Below are 23,523 nucleotides of genomic sequence, written 5' to 3'. Positions count from 1 at the left end.
ATACCCCTAAATCTGGGGCATGGTGTGTGGGAGGTGTTGGCGGGGCTTGCAGGCTCCCTACCTGTCTCCACACCTCCCCGGAAGCAGCAACATCCCCCTCCCTCAGCTTCTAGGCGGAAGTGCAGCCATGCAACTCTGTGTGCCGCCACTGTCCCCAGCGCCAGCTCTTCAGCACCCATTGGTCAGGAACCATGGCCAATGGGAGCTTTGGGGTCGGTGCCTGCAGATGGAGGCAGCGCACAGAGTGCCAAGGCTGTGCCTCTGCCTAGGAGCTGAGGAATGTCATTGCTTCTGCGGAGCCCCCTGAAGTTAGCGCTGCCCACAGCCCTCACCCCTTCCCGTGCCCCAACCCCCAGCCCTGAGCCCCCTCCTACACCCAAACTCCTGCTGCTGCTGGGGGCGGTGGCCCGAGACTGCCCCAGCAATGGCCAGTGTGGCTGGCCACGGGGCCAGCTGAGCAGTTCAGGCAGCCCCTGGGCCAGCTGCACTGGCCTCTGCAGAAGTCCCGGAAAGTCACAGAGTCTGTGACCTCCGTGATTAAACTCACAGCTTTATTTATCCAGCAGACGGATGAATCTTGAATAGACCTGATCCAATGGGTATCTTTTGAAACTACATTTTAGTATTAATGGTCATTTTTTTTCTGTTTATCTTCCTTCAGACTCTGTTAAGGAAGAAAATTATTGTCTTCAGAGAAACTCACCAAAAATTGCTCTCTTTCCAAATGATTATCTGCTATTGTTCTCAATGGCACTGAAGCCACATGCTGCCCTTAACCAAGATGGCCCCTGGTTCTATTCACCGTCTTCTCACAGTACACCTCTCTGCCTCCAGACCACGTAAGGGTTCACCATTTTCCCCGAGGGCAGCTTGACTTTGTTCCCATTAAGAACAATGAGAGCCAAATTTTTAAAAAATCTAACAAATTAGAACTTTTGTCCTTACATCCTCCTGAGTAACCTTGATTGATGACAATAGATATAGTTATAAGATTATTGTTGACTAATTGGCTTTAATTATGAGAATTTGTAGAATATCTTGCTTGTTTTTTTCCTACTTAAACTGAAAACATAAGAAATAGACTGAATGTGTAATTTCCCCATCCCATTCTCTTGGAAGTTCATTGGCTGTCTTTCTAGATATTGTACTTAAAATCGTGATTACACATGAAAAGTATTAGGTGTTTAAAAAAACCCCTTGGTTATTAAAATTACATTTGAGAGAAGTTAAGAGCTGATTCAAATTACACATACAGTATTAATATGCATCCCTAATTCATGTTTAATTTTTCATTACACAGTTTCAGGATCAGCAGTTTCTCAATTCACTTTCTCATGTAGGTGTGTGTCACTGCATATGTCACACACATTAATCAAATCTTCCAGAATCATTTATCTTTGTGACTGTTTAAGTCATGAGATTTATTTACCAAAGTTGTGAGTAGTCCTGGTAGTTGTATACAGTATTCCACACAGTTATGGGAAGTTGTTTTTTCAAGCATTGTTTGTTTTTTTCCCCATATATTCTTCTGACAGTGATTTTGCAGATGTCCTGCAGAGACAACATGTTTTGTGATAATCTTATGAGAAAGTCTCTTTGTATTTGAAATTCTCGGAGCAGAAGTCCAGTGGGTAGATCTCCTTGATTATTGGTTAGCTTCAATGGGTATGAGAGGTTTAACAACTTATTTAACAGTGATATACATCTTAGATTTGACCTGTGTTGAAGAAACAGAAAAAGGGGAGATTGCCCTTGTCTTGTTAAAATGTTAACATCTGCATGGTAATCTACGAGGAGATCAACTATTTCTTTTCTTCCTCCCAAGCAAGCATCATGAATAGCAGCTCGTCCTTCACAATCTTGAGTATTTACTTTCGCTCCATTAATTAACAGTAAACGGATGCAATCTATATCAGCAGCTAAAACTGTGCCTGCTTTAGATGATGCAGTGCACACTGCAAGCTGAAGAGCAGTTTTTCCATAAGTTGGAAGAGTACAATTAATGTTTGCTCCACAGGTGATTAAAGTTTCTGTTACCTCCTTGTTCAAATGCTCTGCAGCAGTGTGAAGCACTGTCTTGCCAAACTCATCTCTGTCATCTATGTTGACACCATTCTCAATTAGAATAGATATAGCTCGAGAGGCTCCAGAGTGTAAGGCTAAATGCAAGGAGCTGTGTTTGTAGTTACTATCCATTTCAGGGTCTGTTTGAACTCCCTTCTCACACAAGATACGAAGACATTCTTCTGCATTACTCTGTGTAATTGCCAGGTTTCTCTGAAGTCTGGTCAAGATGTCTGTCCCAGTTATATAAATATTTGGCCAGTGTAGTAGTAGGAGGTGAAGTGCTGTGTAACCTCTGTTATCTCTAAAATATAAAAATGTAATAAGTTAATTCTCTTAACTTCAGTAAACATCAAGTGGCTTACGTAAAGATATCAAAGTAAAACATTTTAAACAGCGAAAACAGTTCAGACTAGCATTGCTAAAGTGGTAGGACATGACCTGGCAGTGGGTTCCATGCTATCAGTTGAGAGAACAGCAAAATCTCTGGGTCACTAAAACCCAGTAGCTGGGGTTGGTGACAGGCAGAACAGCTCCCTACTTACCCCGGCAGCCAGTCACAGAGTTGCTCCTCCGCTTCTCTCTTCCCTGCCTTAATTATGCTCAACTCTGGAGCTTGGGAAGGGAGAAGACTTCACAGCACCTAGGATCTTTGCTACCCCAGAGTTGAGCAAAGCACGGGCATAAAGAGGAGTATGTGGGGAGGCAGGCAGAAACTCCTACCATACTCACGACCTAAATTCCACAATCCTTTCTGGTCAAAAGATTGTGGGATGGGATGATTCTTTGGCTGTTTTGTGAGTGGCACATCAAAAAAGGTTGGGAACCACTGTTTTACATTATTTATTATTTGGGACTAACCCATTTTTGTCCAGTCCTTTGTCTTTCCCGCTTTGTTTTCAGTTTGAGATATATCTGTTCTTCCTTCATTTATTTGTAGCCACAGTAGCTGGCAGTATAGTGAGCATATTCACATTTTCTACCCTAATTTGTGTACTGTGTCCATGTTATCCTGTGTCCCTTCAGTTATGTATTTCTGCGTATGTTAAATGATCTAAAAATAAAAAAACTCCACATTCAAAATTATGACCTCCAGAGATCTTGCCACATAGTGTGGAAAATCCTGCACATCAACACCTGTAAAAAATATAAGATTTTAATCACTAAGGGAGCCCTAAAATTATATTTCACTTTAATATGCAATTGTGCATATTCTTGACGGAGTGCAACGTGAGAGTGACTACAAATGCCCTACCTTATTTTTGGGTCAGCACCAGATTCCAGCAAACAACGCAAGCTCTTTTCTCTTCTGTGTTTGGCAGCTAAGTGAATTGGAAGAATAGACTGATCCTGTTTGGAACCAAAAATACGTATTTGTTAATATATTTCTGAGTTTTGTAATCTACAGTCTGACTTTGCTTGAAGGTGAATTAGTTTATCTAGTACAGTTTGTGACAAGCACGTGTTAGCTGGATAAGGTTAGGTGTAACCAGTCTTCCTTAGTCCCTTGATAAATGAGAGCAGAGGGAGGCATTTGCCTGAATAATGTTGGCATACTTGCTGTCTACATCTCAGATTGCAGAATTTGGTCCACTAAAGCATCAAACCAATAGCAGAATATGTTCTGCAGAATTTAGTTGCAAATAATACTTAAGAACTTCGTATTTTTTTTTTTAAAAAAAGAACTCTGATTTATCTGCCTATTGAACATTTGAATTTTAATATTAATTTACTTGAAAGAGCGTAGTCAAGTGTGTCCATAATTATAGTAGTTAAGGATTGAATATTAGAAATTTGATTATTTTTCTAGAGTTGGGCTTTTAAGATTTCTAATCATTCATTGTTTGAAAAAGATAAAATCAAGAAATTTGGGTCACCTAGTGTGTGTGTGTGTGTGTGTGTGTTAGATATAAAGCTGTGCATGTGCATCTGTCTGAGTCTAGTGAGCAGATGGGGTAAACGTACCATCCTGAAACTGTCAAAGACAGACTGCCTTCCTGGGATTTCAGTCAAGCTGGTTCCGTGAGCTATATGTGGGTTTGTGCTACCTACAGATTTAGGAGTATATTGACTTACATCTTACGCTTCTGCTTTTCTTATTATAAAGCAATAACGGTAACAACATTGTAATTAAAGAAGACTAGGAAGAAATATCCCCTGTCTGTCCATTTCTTCCCGAATAAAGATTTTAACTATTCACCTTTCTTGTTCCTAATAGTAGTTGTCTTCACCCCAGTTCTTTCTGACAGTCTTGTAGTTTTCTTGGTAGTGTACACTATATTTCACAGATGCAGACTGAAATAACAGCATTTGTGTGTTCTTAGGAAGGCAGAGAAACCATCACCCAACAATGTTCCCTGTGTTTGCTTCTGACTTCTTGCTTTGTTTCAAGCTCCCCAATATGCTTGGGACAATCTTCCAATCAATATTGGCCAAAACATCCTTGGCAACACTTAGAAAGCCACTTAGATTGATACATACCATTTGAAATGCCCCCATCATGTTTTGTATTAATTCTATCTACTGTATTCACTTGTATCCTCAGATACTAAGTTTTCTGTGGGCAGAATTTTTTACTTATTTGGCATGATGGTAAATTGCTACATAAATAATACCCTATTTTTAATATGAATGGGAAAGTTCATACATTTCTTATGGGTAGTACAGTTAATAAGTTCCAGGCTGACTATAGTAGTGCATTTGTGCTGTGTTCCTGTACATATCTGGTATGTTCTGACATCCCTTCCTAATGAAGACATTCCATGGAAAATGGCTGCCTTCTGTTTAATTGGAATTTATTGTAAAAATGCATAAAACACTGTCTTGGGGTGGTCCCCTGAGAGTCCCCTCAGGCCTTAACCACTCCAGGTCTCCATCACCACCACTGAATTTTATTGTATTTCATATTGACAGTGAGTCACCAGCTCCATTTGCTTCTAGGGAAGGGTACAGTAGCAGCAGCTAGTCCTGTCTACTTCTGCCTTCCTTAAGGCTCCCAACTCTTCCTCCTGTACTTCCTTCCTGTGTGCTTATACAGGCCTAACTGCTGGGATTACTTCTACCCTGTTAGTCCCTTGGCTGTACACCTACTCGGTTAATTAGCCACTGCCAAGTGCCTGTCTTTCAATTAGAGCTCAATTAATATAAATGACAGAGATGACTCCTGAGTCAGCACATCCTGTTACAAACACACTGGCTAACTGGGAATCCTTTGTACTAACAGCTCATAATTAGAGGGAAAATAACACAGTTAAGCAATCTCTTTTTCATGATGCCCATATCTTTTTGGGGAGTTGATGCCTTACTGCACAGGGATACACACTACTATCTCATGACAGTATGTACAGGCTTAAATGATTGTTCAGGATAGAGCTGTGGCTAGGTAAACGATGAAAAGGAAGGGGACAGGATTAGTAAGCCTAGAAACACTGGAGCTCTACTGATGGTTATCACTAATTCTATACTGTATTACACCCATATTTTTAACCCATTCATCTTACTCTTGGACGCTTAATAGAGGTTTTTTTCACTGTTCAACATATGTATGGTTACCACATATGTGGCTTCTGACAACCTAGTCCAGTCTCTCCCATCTTCATCTGGCTTTTCATGTGGGAACTTTGTACCACAGCTTCCTTGCTATTGGGATTGATTTCTCTTAATTTATGCTTTGGGCTGGTCATGGGCATCAGGCAAACTGGGAGGTTTGCTAGTGAAATAAACCACTTGGCAGTGTGGGTGCAGCCAGAAAGTTGAGAGAAAGGCAGAGCTTCCTGACCCTTCCTCCTCGTAGCTGAGATTGAGAGTTTTTTGTGTAGATGTTCTTGTCGATTGTCTGGTTTTAAATTAAAACTCATACTTTACAATATTTTAATCAGTAGGATTGCAGAATACAAATTAATTAAAGAAAAAGGAAAGGAAAGGAAAGGAGAGTATTTATTGGCTGATTTTCTTCTATCACAGTCTTAGTACTCAATTGGCTTCTTATACTGCAGCAGCAGGGAGGAAAAAAGGGGGCCAGAATACAGCCTGTGTCTGAGAGCTTGAGCAAACAGGTACTGTGTGTAAGATTTCTGCTGGTCGGTGACTTCTGCAATACTTACGACAGAATTATTAATGATGAAGTGAGTGGCAGCTTTAACTCTGAATTTCACTGCTGTTAGTTTAGATGAACACTATCAAGTAGCCCTTGAGTTTGACAGGCACCAAAACTTAACATATCTTAGAAATACCATTTTTAATACATTTCTTGATTCTGAAAAATATGACACAAACCAGTTAGTGATAAAATTTCCATTTGTAAGTGGGGTCTCTACCAGCAAACCTAAGATGTTTTGTTTTTATGATCAGTCATTTTTTTAGAAGGTATAGTATTGAATTTCACAGATGTCTTGTAGCTAGTTTGTTAATTACTTGACCATACAATTGAGTCAAATCACTGGGTCATAGTAAACTACTTTCTGGGATTGTGGAGCTTGTGGGATTTATTCTGCCTCATATATTTATGAATGGGGTTTTTTTATGGATGGAAAGTGAATGTCAGATGGCTTTGTTTCGGTCAGGAATTTTTAAAAAGAGGAGCCTAATTTCAGACACTCATAAATCCATATTTTTAGACCCAAAATAAATAGTCTTGGTTATCAAGAGCTGAACACCCAGTAGGATCTAACCAGTTAAATATAGAGTTAGAAGCCCCCATTTTTTAATATTAACCTTGTGATGTTTTTAATGAATTAGTTGAGGAATTTATTTTGTGAATTTTAAATAGCATCTTAACTCTGTGGATTTAAAAATAATGATAATTTAGGTCAAATGGTTACCTGGATTGACAGTGTTCTTGTGCACGCAGAGTTATCCCAAACAATCAGTGGTTCATTGACAGGTTGGCGTGCTAGTAAAGCTTTAATGTTGGTGCTGTCATCTTTCATTATTGCTTCATATAGCTTTGCTTGGAGTGGCTTAAATCCCTTCCGCCTACAGGAAGAAAGGGAGTAAGTGAAAGGATCAGAGTCAGTTGTGGGTGTGCTGGCTCCCTTGGTTATGTTACCCATGGTAAGATAAATTTAGTTTGTAGTGAGAATACATGGCCCAAAGGAAAGGCAGAATTTTGGACTCTGCCATGGGAACTGTATCGCTCTTTGTGATGTTGCAAGATGTCTGGTTCTAGAACAGATTTGAAGTCTGGTTTTAAAGTTACAACTACCAGCAGAATACTAATTGATATGTCTGCTTCATATGTTTGTCAGACATAATTATTGTGATGTATTTCTAAGTATATAACATTCCCTCAGTGCTTGTGTAACATTTTAGAGTTGCTATAAAATAATCAAGATAATAAATGTGGACAATGCATTAAATCATTCACGGCTCCACCCCCTCACCTCAACCAGGGCAGGATTATTCTGTATAGTTCATTTATCAAGCAATAGGGTTTTTACTTCCCTTTTGGGGAATTGTATTGCATCCTAATACATTTCACTGTGGAGATTATTTTCTGGTATGCAGCCTAAATTTTCTATTTAATTTCATACCATACTCTTCTAACACACTAAATAATTCTCCTTTCTTGGTTTAGTTTGCAGGTATTTTAATTTTTTTTAGCATTTTCTATCTTAATGGTCATATAGCCAAATTTAAATTTAACATATTAAGATATTTTAATCTTTCTTCATATATCAATACTTTCTGCCTGCTAATCCCTTGTGCTCTTTGCTAGACTCTTCGCAATTTATCAGTGTATTTCTGATAATGAGTTACCCAGAATTGAATGTCCTATTGGAGATGTGGTCACTAGAACCATTTGGAGAAGAGGAACTGTTATGTTATGCTTCAGTATAGAGAGTCCACATTTTTTTTTGTTTGCTGCCATATCATACATTAAATGGTCTAAATTTGCTGTGCACTATCATGCTAGATCTCTGTTTGTCAGGTTTCCCCCTCCTGTTGAAGATCAGTTTAATATTTCCCCTCAAGTCTGTAAGCTTGTATTTTTTCCAATGTTAATTTTTGTTTTGTTGTTCTTTGCCCATGTTTCTTTTCTCTCTAGAGCCTCTGGTGTTGCATGTCTGCCTCCACTGGTGTTCGCATCATCATCTGATATAACAACACCTGTGAATTTCATTTTTGCTCTCTTTTTACTAGGTCATTAATGCAGATGTTAAATAATTAGTAATTAACTATTATAGGTGTTGTTTGGTTTTATCATCCTGAAGACTACAAGGAATATTACAATTTGTAGAACTTAAATAGAGAAACGTTACTTCAGAATACTTAAAAAAACATTTTTTTTAAAGTAAGAGATTGATACAGTCTATTTTTGTAGCCCAGAAATGTCTTTCTACATGGATCAGACCACCATGTGAAAATAGGAGATTTCGGACTGGCTTGCAGAGATATTATACAGGAAAACCCAAACCACTGGTTAACAACAGAGAAGATAAATGGTAATTAAAAAAACACATTAGGTTTTCAATTAAAAAATTAGCAATGCAGTATTGAAAAATTTGTTTAAATCATTATCAATTTTTATAAATGAAACTGGAGACACTGAAGCAATTTAAATTCAGTTTCTTTTTTGTAGGACTAAAACATACTTCAGGAGTCGGTACTTGTCTGTATGCTTCACCTGAACAGTTGCAAGGATCTCACTATGATTTCAAGGTAGTGACAATTGTGTTTTCCTATAGAGTTTTAAAAATACTTTAGTGTGAGGTACTATCTGCCCAGTGTTTGTTATTTTGATGTACTTTCTTTAGGTTAACATCGTGATTACCTTTGTCTTTGCTCCTTAAATACATCTTTTTCAAAAAATCATATGGCTTTGAGTCTTTTCAGAGCTTAATTTTAAGAGCAACATTTCTCTAAAAAGAAAAGATTAAAAATGAATGACTTAAATGTAATGAAACAAATGTATACTTGTTTTTAAAAGAAATGCTTGTTAGTGAGTAGGAACAAAACTCTAGGCCTCCTGCTGGGCAGTTACACTGTAGCTAGTAAAGTTTCCTCACTACTGGCTGACACATAGGTTTCAGTTCTGCCTTTTTGTTGTGCACCTCCTGTGATGAGGTAGTTAATGTGTATGCTAAGACTTTCTTTAGCGAAGTGCCAGTCTGTTAGCCTTTAGGATGCTGTGTTCAACACCTGATATTGTTTCCTAGAAACTGTGTACAACACTGAAAATTTTATTTTGAATATAAATGTAACTGTAAACCTTTTCCCCCTTTTCCAGTCAGACATGTACAGTGTGGGTGTAATTCTTCTAGAACTTTTTCAGCCATTTGGAACAGAAATGGAAAGAACCAAAATTCTGACAAGTTTAAGAAATGGCCATGTTCCTAGTTCTTTTAGCAGCAAATGGCCAGTACAAACCAAGTATGTTAAGTTGCTAACCAGTGAGATGTCATCACAGAGACCAACTGCTGCTCAGCTTCTTGAAAGCGAACTGTTTCATAATACAGAAAATGTAAGTTATTTTAGTGCAGGATAAAGAAAACATACAGCTGAAAAAATGCATTTATGCAAGAGGAACATAAAAAATTGCATTGTGCTGACAGAGCTTTGTTCTCCCTCTGCCTGTTTGCATGCCCTTGTTGCTATTTTTACAACTTAAGGATGGTTTGAATGATGGAACAAATGTAGTGCTTTTCTGATTACTGTGCTTAGGACCACTGCATGAGAATGGGCTGTTACACCAGTGTTTCTAATCATGAAGTTTTACAAATTAACATGCAACAATGAAAATAAATTAACATATACAAGGTTTTGTTAGTTTTATCTGTTTTGCTGAAGACATAATTTTTCAGGATTCTCACTCTTGTGCTTCTACCACAAAGCCTATCAGGAGATCCCTTACCACTTTAAGAAAAGGAGTACTTGTGGCACCTTAGAGACTAACAAATTTATTTGAGCATAAGCTTTTGTGAGCTACAGCTCACTTTATTGGATGCAAAGCTTATGCTCAAATAAATTTGTTAGTTTCTAAGGTGCCACAAGTACTCCTTTTCTTTTTGCGAATACAGACTAACACAGCTGCTACTCTGAAACTTACCACTTTAGAATTTTGATCTTTTGAGTCACTGCTATGCTGGTTCAAGGGCTATGCTCTAACCTCAGAACGTTTGTCATCTCCCTTTAAAACAGTGGTCCCCAAACTGTGGGATGTTTTCCCCCACTCTCCCCCAGGGGCATGCAAAGGTTGGGGAGGGCATGTGGCAAGGCCCAAGTTAGCCCCCATGGGAGTGGGGAGGGAGCGCCACTCACCCCTGCTTTAGCTCCTCCCCCATGCCCAGTTCAGCCCCCAGCTCTGCCAACTGTCAGGGGTGCTGGAACAATTTGGATAGTGAGTATGCTGAAAGCTATTAAACCAAACTGTAAACCTTGTATATAATGGAAACCACTTCTAGCTGGGGGTGCAGCAGCACCAGCTCCAGCACCTATGCCAGCTGTGCAGTAATGGGAGGGGGAATGTGGACAGATTCCATTACAGGGAGCAGGTGGCACGTGACAGGAAAAGTTCGGACATGACTGCAAAACATAAGCCACTTGGTATTGTAGCAGAAGGAAAAATCCATCCCCTAGTGCTGTAGCTAACAAGTGTCTGCTACTGCCATCCCTATCATCAGTGAAACTTGCATTTCTTTTGTCTGTAGAGTAAGTTAAATTTTCAAGGGGGAAAACATTTAGTTGGCTTGGTGTATTAGCTAGTGGCAAGCAAATTTAAGAGGGATTCTTCCAATATGACTTTTCTTAAACTGACTTTTCCTTTCAGGTTATTTGTAGTCTACAGCAGAAGGTGATGCAGCAAGAGGAAGAAATTGAAAAGCTTAAGGAGAAAATAAAATTGCTTTCAAGAGAAAAAGAGAGAGAAGATAGGCACAAGAGGCTTGGTTCTCCAGTATAAGTAGAGTATCAGTCAGACTGTATATACATGAGTAGCTCAGTATAACCTATACAATTATGTAAGATTTTTTATATAAATGTCAAAACAGCTGTCCTGTGTCTGTACTTTAATGGTATTTGTCTTTCAGGCATAATTTAGTTATGCCCTGTCAGATGTGGTTTCTCTGTCATTTCACCTGTTATTGTAAGGTCACTTCTGGAGGTGTAGTACAGATTGACAGAGACAGAAGAGTACTCAGAAGTCACCTACTACAGGACAGGCCCAACAAAGAAAATAACAGAACGCCACTAGCCATCACCTTCAGCCCCCAACTAAAACCTCTCCAACGCATCATCAAGGATCTACAACCTACCCTGAAGGACGACCCATTACTCTCACAGATCTTGGAAGGCAGGCCAGTCCTTGCTTACAGACAGCCCCCCAACCTGAAGCAAATACTCACCAGCAACCACACAACAGAACCACTAACCCAGGAACCTATCCTTACAACAAAGCCCGTTGCCAACTGTGCCCACATATCTATTCAGGGGACACCATCACAGGGCCTAATAACATCAGCCACACTATCAGAGGCTCGTTCACCTGCACATCTACTGATGTGATATATGCCATCATGTGCCAGCAATGCCCCTCTGCCATGTACGTTGGTCAAACTGGACAGTCTCTACGTAAAAGAAAAAATGGACACAAATCAGATTTCAAGAATTATAACATTCAAAAGCCAGTCGGAGAACACTTCAATCTCTTTGGTCACTCGATTACAGACCTAAAAGTTGCAATTCTTCAACAAAAGAAAAAAAACTTCAAAACCAGACTCCAACGAGAAACTGCTGAATTGGAATGAATTTAATTTGCAAACTGGATACAATTAACTTAGGCTTGAATAAAGACTGGGAGTGGATGGGTCATTACACAAAGTAAAACTATTTCCCCATGTTTATTCCCCCCCTCCCCCACTGTTCCTCAGATGTTCTTGTCAACGGCTGGGAATGGCGCACCTTGATTATCACTACAAAAGGTCTGTTCCCCCCTGCTCTCCTGCTGGTAATAGCTCGCTTTAAGTGATCACTCTTGTTATAGTGTGTATGGTAACACCCATTGTTTCATGTTCTCTATGTATATAAATCTCCCCACTGTATTTTCCACTGAATGCATCTGATGAAGTGAGCTGTAGCTCACAAAAGCTTATGCTCAAATAAATTGGTTAGTCTCTAAGGAGCCAATAGTACTTCTTTTCTTTTTGCGAATACAGACTAACAGCTGCTACTCTGAAATTTATAAATTACATGTCATGCTTCTTTATAAGATGTAAATGTTAAGTACATTTGTCTATGTAGTAGGTAGAGGAAATTCTGAACACAAAACACGCCAAAATTAGCTTGCTAGAATGCATCACTGGGTTGTACGGCTGCCTGGGCACTGCAACCTGGTGTAAGGGGTCACAGCCCTGCTCAGGCTTGGCCTAACCATGCCTCCATCATGATGTGGGGAGCTAACTGGGCCAAAGTTTGAGTGGCACTGTGACCCTCTGTGCCAGGTCAATTGCCACTGACATGGATTTGGCCACACTGGCACAAAGCTGAGCTATGCCCAAGTTTTAGTTAGGAGTATATAATAATAAAGTCATGGAGAGGTCACAAATGTAACCTTAGTTATTGGTATTCTCCTTTAAGTAGTAGCTCCACACTGTACCCTGTCTATTCCCCTGCTGTACCCTTTCCCCCTAGTGGGTTACTATCCATTCTAGCCCCCAGCCTCCCCCTCCTCCTTTATCCCCTGCCCCACCACAGGCACTGTGTGACTGGAGCTGTTTTTTAGTGGCCTCTGATCACACACCTCTCCCCAGTTGCCAGTGCAGGGGAGCACCTAATGTTTACATCTAGCATTTTAGCTCTAAGCCTCCTCCTAGATCCCTGTGCAGGATAGCTTGTGGTCCAAACATGCCCTCAACACTTACAACCACTAGTCTAACATACAGCTGTGGCACCCCAGCCTATTGTGTTTATTTTAATCTCATACAAATAAGATTACAAGCAAAAGGCAACTGTGATATCTTTATTGGTATAAGATTTTACAATTGATCAAAGACTTCAAAAAAACAATCTCACTAAAATACATTTTAGAAGAGACTTTCACAGCAGGCATGAGGTGGAATAAAACTACAGAATACCCCTTTGAAGAGTGCAAACTCATTTTAATAGTTTAAGGGCACTGTTGAAAGGTGCCAAATTCTCACAAGACTTCATCCATTTCTGTACATTGGTTGGGACAGCATTAGAGCTACTTGTCTGCTGAAGTGCACACCACGCCACGATGTCTGCTACAGTGAGTTCATTTCCCCCCAGCCAGGATGTCTTGCCAAGGGTGATGTTCATGGAGCGTAAGACTGCTGCTTTTTCTTTATTGCTACCTTCCTTCAGCTGGAAGATGGCTGTATCCACCCAACTGTCTATCAGAGTTGAAGTGATTGCATTATGCTTCTGGCCAAATAAGGAGAACAAAAACCTAGCAATATTTCCTTCTCCTTCAATGGGACACATGGTTTGAATGCTGAACTTCATCTGGGGCTTGGGAACTGAAATTAAGACAAAAATAAGAACACTTGGCATCACAAATGTTTACATTACATATAGGGAGAAGGTTCATTAGTAGTAGAGGCAGGGTTGCTAGTGCTGCTTATTAAAGTTTTCCCTAGAAGACCCTTTTCAGTTATTTATAACTTGCCCTGTTGGGTTGAAGTTTTCCATTCTAGGTGTCTGCCTCAGTCAAGGGTTTTTTTTTTTTTTAAAAACACATTTGAGCTGTTTCCAAGAATGAGTCTAGGAAAAAATACTTTTTGTTTCTGTTAAGTTCAGCCTACCTTTTCAGGAAGAAGTTCTAGCACCACCTCCTTCCTCCACTGCCCAATACTATGGAGCAGGGCCCTGAAGTTTGGGAAAGAGGAGGGCTTTTGCTGTGATAATACATCCAAATATGGCCAAGTTCTAAGCCTTTGCAAAATCAGTTTCCACATGCTCAGTAGGGACTTAGATTTTAACAGCTAAATTCCTTGAAGATTCTGTTCTCAGTGGGCATGCTGCAGTTTGAGGCTGAGCAGAACTTTCCCTGTAGTGAATTCTGGACTGTGCTAGGTCCAGGAACCTGCCTAAGAGCAGGTACCTAACTCTCTCTTGTGCTCTCCATGATTCGTTGAGCCTAGGCAATGTGGAGGTGACAGTTGGTTGATTCCAATGAAGAGTGCCAAGAGCTAGGAAAGGGGCAGAGGAGTCTTTTTGCCCACTAGACTCCACTCCACAGAGCCTGGAATGAAACCCAGCGTGCTTGAGTGTCAATTTGTGCAGCTTTCAGGCAAAGTGTCCCATCCCACCCCACTCTCAGGCTGGTACACAGAGGATACCTACTACTTCTATCAGTTACTCCATAAACTTCAGGGGCAGAGGTCTGTGAGGCAGATGTGAGGGTTCCGGCTCTACTGATGAATAATGCATGGATTCAAGATGATGCTATCTAAAAGAATTTGTTTTCACGGGTTATTTGTGTATACTTTTCTTGCTTTTTGAATACTGCAACCTTAATTCAGCCCACTTGTACACATATATTATGGTAGTCTTTAATTATATGATCACACTTTTCCCCACAGGATCCCTGCTTCATTCAGTACTTTGAGCAGCTCTTCAATATTGCTTTCTTATTGCTCAATGCATGGCCCCATACCTGCCTTACTGCATGCTATTCAAGAACTGCTTTTAAAAAAAAAGAATGATTCATTTCCTTATGAGCTTTCCCATGGTGCTTACCACTATAATATTGGAGTGCCTTCCCAAATCAATTTATCTTAACAACCCTGTGGCACCTTACAGATTAACAAAATTTATTAGAGCATAAGCTTTCGTGGGCTACAGCTCACTTCGTTGGATGCACAGAATGGAACATATAGTAAGATAGATAGATACAGATATATACACACATACAGAGAAGGTGGAAGTTGCTATACAAACTATAAGAGGCAAATTAGTTAAGATGAGTTATCAGCAGGAGAAAAAAACTTTTGTAGTGATAATCAAGATGGCCTATTTAGACAGTTGACAAGAAGGTATGAGGATACTTAACATAGGGAAACAGATTCAATATGTGTAATGACCCAGCCACTCCCAGGCTCTATTCAAACCCAAGTTAATGGTATCTAGTTTGCGTATTAATTCAAGCTCAGCAGTTTGTCGTTGGAGTCTGTTTTTGAAGTTTTTCTGTTGCAAAATTGCCACCCTTAAGTCTTTTACTGAGTGGCCAGAGAGGTTGAAGTGTTCTCATACCCGTTTTTCAATGTTATGATTCCTGATGTCAGAAAACACCATCCTGGCCACTATGGATGTAGAAGCCCACTACACCAACATTTCACACAAAGATGGACTACAAGCTATCAGGAACAGTATCCCCGATAACGTCACAGCAAACCTGGTGGCTGACCTTTGTGACTTTGTCCTCACCCACAACTATTTCACATTTGGGGACAATGTATACCTTCAAATCAGCGGCACTGCTATGGGTACCCGCATGGCCCCACGGTATGCTAACATTTTTATGGCTGACTTAAAACAACGCTTCCTTAGCTCTCGTCCCCTAACACCCCTACTCTACTTGCACTACATTGATGACTTCTTCATCTGGACCCATGGAAAAGAAGCCCTTGAGGAATTCCACCATGATTTCAACAATTTCCAATCCACCATCAACCTCAGCTTAGACCAATGCACACAAGCGGACCATTTCCTGGACATTACTGTGCTAATAAGCGATGGTCACATAACCACCACCCTATACCGGAAACCTACTGACCGCTAGACCTACCGACATGCCTCCAGCTTCCATCCAGGACACACCACACGATCCATTGTCTACAGCCAAGCTCTACGATACAACCGCATTTGCTCCAATCCCTCAGACAGAGACAAATACCTACAAGATCTCTATCAAGCATTCTTAAAACTACAGTACCCACCTTCTGAAGTGAAAAAACAGACTGACAGAGTCAGAAGAGTACCCAGAAGTCACCTACTACAGGACAGGCCCAACAAAGAAAATAACAGAACGCCACTAGCCATCACCTTCAGCCCCCAACTAAAACCTCTTCAGCACATCAGAGATTTACAACTTATCCTGAAAAATGATCCCTCACTCTCACAGATCTTGGGAGACAGACCAGTCCTCGATTATAGACAGCCCCCCAACCTGAAGCAAATACTCTCCAACAACCATACACCACACAAAAAAAACACTAACCCAGGAACCAATCCCTGCAACAAACTCCATTGCCAACTCTGTCCACATATTTATTCAAGAGACACTATCACAGGACCTAATCACATCAGCCACGCCATCAGGGGCTCGTTCACCTGCACCTCTACCAATGTGATATATGCCATCATGTGCCAGCAATGCCCCTCTGACATGTACATTGGTCAAACCGGACTCTCTACACAAAAGAATAAATGGACACAAATCTGACATCAGGAATCATAACATTGAAAAACCGGTAGGAGAACACTTCAACCTCTCTGGCCACTCAGTAAAAGACTTAAGGGTGGCAATTTTGCAACAGAAAAGCTTCAAAAACAGACTCCAACGAGAAACTGCTGAGCTTGAATTAATATGCAAACTAGATACCATTAATCTGGGTTTGAATAGAGCCTGGGAGTGGCTGGGTCATTACACATATTGAATCTATTTCCCTATGTTAAGTATCCTCATACCTTCTTGTCAACTGTCTAAACAGGCCATCTTGATTATCACTACAAAAGTTTTTTTCTCCTGCTGATAATAACTCATCTTAACTAATTTGCCTCTTATAGTTTGTATAGCAACTTCCACCTTCTCTGTATGTGTGTATATATCTATATCTATCTTCTTACTATATGTTCCATTCTATGCATCCAACGAAGTGGGCTGTAGCCCACAAAAGCTTATGCTCTAATAAACTTGTTAGTCTCTAAGGTGCCACAAGTACTCCTGTTCTTTTTGTGGATACAGACTAACACGGCTGCTACTCTGAAACTTATCAACCCAGTGAACCAGGGTGTAGTTTACAGACAGAGAAACTAAGGACAACAGATTAAGATCATTAGTATCCACTAATTTCAGGTGCCCAATCTGAGACACCTAGGACCTGTAGCACTTTTATATATTCAAAATAGCTGCTACTGACTTCAGTTGCATCTGAGTGCTTAGCACTTCTACAAATCAGAACCCAAGGACTTAAGACAGGCACCCAGAAAATGAGAAACACAAAATTAATAACGTATGAAATGTTTGGATAGATTCCAAAGGCAGCACTCAACTGCCATAACCATGAGACCGTCCTTTCTCTTCATGCAATCCCGACTCATTCACTATACACCTTCCTATATCTGCAACAAATGAGGCAGGGGTCCTACCGACAAGTCTCCACTGCACACCCCTCACTCATCCCCACAGCAGGTCCTGTGCACTAAATGAGGCGGGGTCCTGTGAAAAAGTAGTATGTGATTATGCAATTAAAGACCATCAAATGCATACACACAAGGGGGCCAAATTAAGGCTGCCGATGCAAAATTCCTAACTTTTAAGGGCTTGATTTTGCAATGTTAATAATGTTCTTTTAATGTAGTTTCTGTGTAGTATGAAATAAGTTTACTTTCTGTCATTGTTTCACCATCTCCCTAACTGGATAATGCTACTATTGCAGTAGGGTTTGACCCTTATTCATATTTAGAGAATCATCAAATGAGAATGCAGTTCACTACAAAAAACACTTTCAGAATAACAAGAAAATATTAAATTAGTTTAATAACTTTTTGTAAAATTGATAAGAATACGAACTGAAAGGGAGCTAGCTCCAAGACAGCCTGGCTAAAATGGAAGTTTGTGGTGGAAGAGGAGTAGGCTTTTATGCCTCATTTATTGAAGGTGTAAAATAATATCACTAATAAGGCTTGCAGTCTTTGGCTCCTCTTGGATTAATTTCTTCTTCTGGATTCCTATCCCATACAACTTTACTCCCAGATTTGATTACTGCAATAAGCACGACTTCAGGAATCTTCCAGCTAGAGCAGAAACAGCTGAGAGGCATGGGCTGGGATGAACAGAACCTGTGCTCATTCTGGATAGTTCCCTGTTCAGTTGCAGATGCAATTACACCTGCTGTCATCTAATTTAGGATAGTCTAGGACCCACTTGAGAGGTTCCTTGTTGCCCCTAACAAGAGCGGGGCAAATACCTGCTGTTAGAAGCTAACTTTAGCTCTACATAGCCAGTGGCAGACCACATCTTGAGGCTCCAAATGGTGAAATTCATTTCCTTTGACTAGTCCATCAATGGATAAGATCAAGTAACAGTGAGGGCAAAATGCATTTTATGAGCTCAATCACTCTTTAAACAAAAAAAAATTCTGCTCAGCTGCTCTATTAAAGGATCTTTCATGCATGCTCAAGAGCAGCACTCAACTCAAGCCTACTCCTTCCTAACTTTTCTGTGTGTACACACCTGCCTCTGCTGTTCCATCTTTGTTGCTGCTGTTACTGGTATATAGGGTTGCCAACTGTCTAATCGCAAAAATCCAAATACCCTTGCCCCACCCCTGCCCTGAGGCCACGCTCCTGTCCCGCCCCTTCTCTGAGCCCCCACCCCCATTCACTCCATCCTCCCCTCTCTCCATCACTTGCTCTCCCCCACCCTCACTTTCACCAGGCTAGGGAAGGGGGCTAGGGTGTGGGAGGGAGCCTGGGCTTTAGGAGGGAGTTTGGATGCAGGAGGAGGTGTGGGGTCAGGCTCTGGGAGGGAGTTTGGCAGGTCTGCTGAAACAATTTGCATAGTGGGGGTGTTGAGAGTCTTTGAACCAAACTAAACCCTATATATAATGTGTATAATGCAGCAGCACCCCCAGCACTACTAGTTCCAGCACCTATGGAGTTTGGGTGAGGGAGGGGGTGTGGGGTCGGGCTCTGGGAGGAATTTTGGGTGCAGGCTCTAGGCTGGGGCAGGGGATTGGGGTGCAGGAAGAGGTCAGGGGGTCAGAGCTTACCTCGGGCGGCTCCCAAAAGTGACCAGCACATCCTTCTTGCAGTGGGTCTCCGCAAGCAGCGTCCCTACAGCTCCCATTGGCCACAGTTCCTGGCCAGTGGGAGCTGCGGAGTCAGCACTTGGGGCGGGGGTAGCACGCAGAGACCCCCTGCCCTCCCTCAACCCCAGGGGCACAGGAATGGTGCCAGCTGCTTCCTGGAGCAGTGCAGAGCCAGGGCAGGTAGGGAGCCTGCCTTTTCCCTGCTGCCGTGCCAGACTGTTAGTGCCCAAAATCTTCCGGTTTGGCTGAAGTAGCCTCCGGAGATCGAGTGTGATTCCAGGAGACTCCTGGCAAAACCTACATTTCTTTCCTAGCTGAGGAAGAGCATGCTCGTGGAAGCTCCTTCCAGAGCAGCAGATGAGGGATACACCTGAACAACACACATTTGAGCGTACGCAAACTGCTGTCAAAAGGAAACACAGAAAAAAGGCTCTGATACTTCTCTTTTAGTAACCCTAGGAATTACTTGTAGCAATAGTAGGTACAAAATTCACATGGAAGTGTGATTTTTCAAATTGAATGACCCTTTAAAAGCTGTGTTCATCTGAAGCAAGTGCCTGAAATTAGAACTATTTAACCATTTGCAAGCCAACACTCCCCTTCTGTAAATTAGATGCTGTTCTTACCATTCTTCCAAATGAGAGTGAAGCCCAACTGGTACTCGTGACGTGATTGTTTCCTAGTCTGCTCACCGAAGCATTTCAAGAGATTTTCTGGCACACATTTCACTGATGAGTGTGTATGAACAGCTGATAAAATCTTATAACGCTCACACAGCAGACTGTGCAGTACTAACAGTGACAATGGAGGTTGAGAAGGGTTTGCATTGATCACAATATCTTTCAGAGCACCATAATCCTGCATCAAAAGTAAATAATATTTAGCAGACATTAATGTGTAACTCCTCATTGCACTGCAGAGACATTCAATAAGTACATTTTGGTGTGGAACAAGAAATTTATCAGGCCATGTAGTTGTATATCGTAAACCTTATAGCATTCCATTTATTTTTTAACATTTACAATATCTGCTTAAGCAACTTCCGTACCAAGGAGTAATATTTCTAAAATAAAAAACAGTGCTCATTATGAGTCAAAACCTGGTTCTAGCTGAAGTCCAAGGTAAAGAGTCCATTAACTTCAGCAGAACTAAGATTTAGTGTCATGGCCATAATTTCAAGATCAACTAGTCCAGCTTACAGTTCTGTGATCCGGAGGTTTCAAATAACCCAAACTGAACAGATTTTATTTTAAAGAGCAGTAGTAGGTCTTTGTACATATCAGTTTTGAGTATCCCAAATTTTACTTAGCCTGCAGTTTTTTACCCTTCTTATTCAAACCTGGAATGCAAAGCAAATTAACTACTGATCACAGAGACCTCTTCATGAAAGGTAATTCATGCACTGGACACATGTATATTGATAATATACCAGTCTGGACTTGCCTTCCCAAGCATTGAATCTAGGTCTGCTGTGTTTGCAGTCAAAGGAGCACATTCATCAGCTTGGATTATATTTGTTACATCAAAGTCGGCATCTGGTGTCTGTATCATTTTTGAGAGCCCATCGACAGCAGTTTTAAGTTCATACAAGCGTTTTAAGATCTCTTCTTGGCGGGATTCAAGTGCTAGAAGTGATGGGTCAACCTCTTCCTAGAGGGAAAGAATTAGATTAAATTAATTTTCACTCAAATCCAATACATCAATACAATTAATGTGTATCATTGAACGAACTGTGCACAAGTCTCATAGGAATTTATTTTGACACTAGTCACATCAAACCTTTCATTTTAACACACTATGGAGAAGTTTTAAAAATATCCTAAAGGAAATTCTTAAGCTTATTAGTACCCCATGTCACTTCCACTGACTTTATGTGAACAGATGACTGCAAAATGAATTGTAAATATGCCCCTTATTTAAATGAAAAGAAGTACTTGTGGCACCTTAGAGACTAACAAATTTATTTGAGCATAAGCTTTCATGAGCTACAGCTCACTTCAACGGATGGGGTTTCCTAAAATCCTATTGGTTAAAATATCTTAAGTCGTTTATTAACGATTTTTGATCCACATGTTACAGCTCCATCTACAAAACAGTGATTCCAAGACCTAATCAAAACCAGATAAAAACTGAAAATCTACATATAAGAATTCAAAATTAAACCCTAAAGAGTTTAAGGACTTCATGAATACAGAAGCCTAAAGAACCAAGAATGACTTGCCAGCCACTTACTTCACCAAGTGACTTTCATAGTGATGAAACTCATGCTGATATTACAATATCAAAAAGCTTTAAATAAAACTGAGTTCTAGTGCTCAAACATAAGGCTTGAAGTCAGATCTGGTTCTTCCCAGAACTGTTATACAAACCCGAGCAAACTATTTTACCCATCCGTGGTAGCTGGATAATACCTATCTTTGTGAAGTACTTTGAAGATCCTTTAAAAAAGTGTCAGTAAAAGTTTTAGTTATTACCAGGCAAGATATGCAAGATTGTTTCATGTTAATTTTTAATCCAGATTACTGGTTAAAAAAAGCGAAATGGCAACAGGCAGCCTATACAATGCATAATGAAAGTACTTTGGTGCTATAGGCAAACACCTAATATATATCCTTGTGTGTTATCTAAGGTGTGGCCCTTAACTATTCTAAGTATGAGGAAAGAAAAAGCTACTATTAGTACTAAAAGTGAGGTTTCATCAAGAACAGTATGAAATACATTGTATGGGCTGGTCTGCATATCCTTTCACCAAAACACCCACATTTTGATTTTAATTCATACCTGTTGGTATTTCAGTGCAAGTGGACACCAAACCTAACAATTAAATCTGATTTTCATAAAAATAGCTATTTCAAGTATGTGTAGTAATACTGCATTTATGTAGAGGACATGTAAACAGAGAGGGTGAGGTACAGTAAATAAACTAATAATTCTCCAACTTTTTCTGCTCTGCAGAACGCTGAAATATTCCCTCATGAACTATCTGGTCCTTTGCACACATCCCACCCATGACTCCCCAGGTTTAATATTTAATCTACATACTACTATGTTTATTTTACACTGTCCCATTTTTGCTATGCCACAGAGTTTTGTACTGACAATTCATAACTGCTTTGTAGATGTCAGGGAAACAGAAGGGTCGGGCAACTGGAAAGGAAGAGCTGGAACTTTTGGCACCCAGGTAGGCAAGCCGGTTTGAGACTGTGCGTAAAGAACATAAAATTGATGTCTGCTAAAATAATCAGCAAATAGTTGACAATATTGACATTTATACTGCCATATTTAGGTTTTGAGTAGATAATCCATTAAGATGTATAGGGAATTAACATCTCTCAAACACATTGTTGCAGACTGGTACCAAACTCAGGACATTTATGCTCAAATAAATTGGTTAGTCTCTAAGGTGCCACAAGTACTCCTTTTCTTTTTTCAGGACAACAATGCTATCACCTTACACTTGATTCACATTCTATGGTTACCTTCACAGCCATAAAGGCAAGACACAACATCTTAATTTCAAAAAATAAAAACACACTCTGAAACACCCTTCCACAAAGAGAGATGGAGTCCAGGCCAGGGAACGCCGAAGGCTTTCCCTATGACTCTCTGTGGCCCCAATAAAGACGTTTTACCTTCTTGTGTCAGTTTCCCCACTAGTAAAACAGAGACTAGTACGATCCGCAGAGGGCTTTGAGAGTACAGGTCCCACAACATTCAGCGTTCACACAGTCAGACCCCGTGCGACTACGGGCAGGCAAACTTCACTGCTGACAAAGGAGGCCCGGCGTTATCAAGGCGCTGCAGAGCACGCAGCCGGGCAGGCCGGGACAGAGCTCCACCAGACGAAGGTTTCCCGGAAGTGGCCACACAAAGCAACGGTTGGCTTCCCCCAGTGCAGAAACTGAGGAGACACCCCCCCCGCCCCGGGCTTGAGGGTTCCGCGGGCTGCCTGGATTCTCGCCCCCGCCCCCAACGGAGACGGGTCCCTCCCTGCGGGGAAGAGTCCACAGGGCCCAGCTCCAGAGGCCGCTTAGACCCTTCCCGGGAGGAAGCGGGCCGAGGGACCGCTCCCTCTCGGCGCAGGGATAGGCAGTCGCCATGGCTGCCACCCGCCCCAGCCTAGAAGAAGCGCACCCCCCGCCGCTCCCCGCAAGGAGGCCTCCATTCCGCCCGCGTGCAGCGGCCGCGCTCCTCAGGAGCCCTCCTCCCGCTCGGCTCCTACCTGGTGCAGCAGCGCGGCGGCCGCCGGGCCGCGGTGCAGGTTCTGCAGCGGGTACATACAGGTGGGGAACTGCTCGGCCCGCACCGCCCCGGGCGCCCCGTGAAAGGGCCTCACCTTGTACATGGGCATTGCGACACCCCCGCACCTACCGCCGACCCCGGCTGACTGAGTCAATCACATTACGCTGCCACCGTAGCAGGCACATGCCCAGAAGCTGCCCGCCCACCTCAACCTGTCCTCCATTGG

The 23,523-nt window shown here is 41.3% G+C and overlaps 3 protein-coding genes across 9 annotated transcripts in view; 1 reads left to right on the top strand and 2 right to left on the bottom strand.

Annotated features, from left to right (window-relative positions):
• Positions 1 to 12,742, top strand: part of EIF2AK1 (eukaryotic translation initiation factor 2 alpha kinase 1) — a 41,395-nt gene extending 28,653 nt beyond the window's left edge. For 4 of the 6 annotated variants that reach the window (XM_074965291.1, XM_074965290.1, XM_074965289.1 and 1 more), the window contains 4 exons: positions 8,387 to 8,507; positions 8,645 to 8,724; positions 9,293 to 9,526; positions 10,832 to 12,740. In XM_074965291.1, the coding sequence (XP_074821392.1) occupies positions 8,387 to 8,507; positions 8,645 to 8,724; positions 9,293 to 9,526; positions 10,832 to 10,963 (567 nt within the window). In that variant the 3' untranslated portion in view covers positions 10,964 to 12,740. Of the gene's footprint in view, positions 1 to 8,386; positions 8,508 to 8,644; positions 8,725 to 9,292; positions 9,527 to 10,831 lie in introns of all 6 variants that reach the window. The other 2 variants (XM_074965293.1, XM_074965292.1) reach the window with 2 other exon arrangements.
• ANKRD61 (ankyrin repeat domain 61) lies at positions 1,309 to 7,367 on the bottom strand. Its single transcript, XM_074965294.1, has 3 exons — positions 6,885 to 7,367; positions 3,320 to 3,414; positions 1,309 to 2,368 (listed from the first exon to the last, which is right to left on the bottom strand). Exons 1-3 carry the CDS (start codon positions 7,113 to 7,115, stop codon positions 1,426 to 1,428), a joined length of 1,269 nt encoding a protein of 422 aa, XP_074821395.1. The 5' UTR covers positions 7,116 to 7,367; the 3' UTR covers positions 1,309 to 1,425.
• A 149-nt stretch (positions 12,743 to 12,891) lies between the features above and the next one.
• AIMP2 (aminoacyl tRNA synthetase complex interacting multifunctional protein 2) lies at positions 12,892 to 23,493 on the bottom strand. Of its 2 annotated transcripts, none has more exons than XM_074965295.1 (4): positions 23,278 to 23,493; positions 20,499 to 20,705; positions 19,682 to 19,913; positions 12,892 to 13,538 (listed from the first exon to the last, which is right to left on the bottom strand). In XM_074965295.1, the coding sequence occupies exons 1-4, from the start codon at positions 23,404 to 23,406 to the stop codon at positions 13,153 to 13,155; spliced, it is 954 nt and encodes a 317-aa protein (XP_074821396.1). In that variant the 5' UTR covers positions 23,407 to 23,493; the 3' UTR covers positions 12,892 to 13,152. The 2 variants fall into 2 exon arrangements, with proteins under 2 accessions (XP_074821396.1, XP_074821398.1); XM_074965297.1 differs by having other exon boundaries at positions 23,392 to 23,421.
• Positions 23,494 to 23,523: the final 30 nt, after the last annotated feature.

Source organism: Natator depressus, chromosome 10 (genome assembly GCF_965152275.1).
Source record: "Natator depressus isolate rNatDep1 chromosome 10, rNatDep2.hap1, whole genome shotgun sequence".
Classification (NCBI taxonomy): domain Eukaryota; kingdom Metazoa; phylum Chordata; order Testudines; family Cheloniidae; genus Natator; species Natator depressus.
The sequence above is the reverse complement of the archived record's forward strand: the minus strand, read 5'-3'. Positions and strand labels throughout refer to the sequence as shown.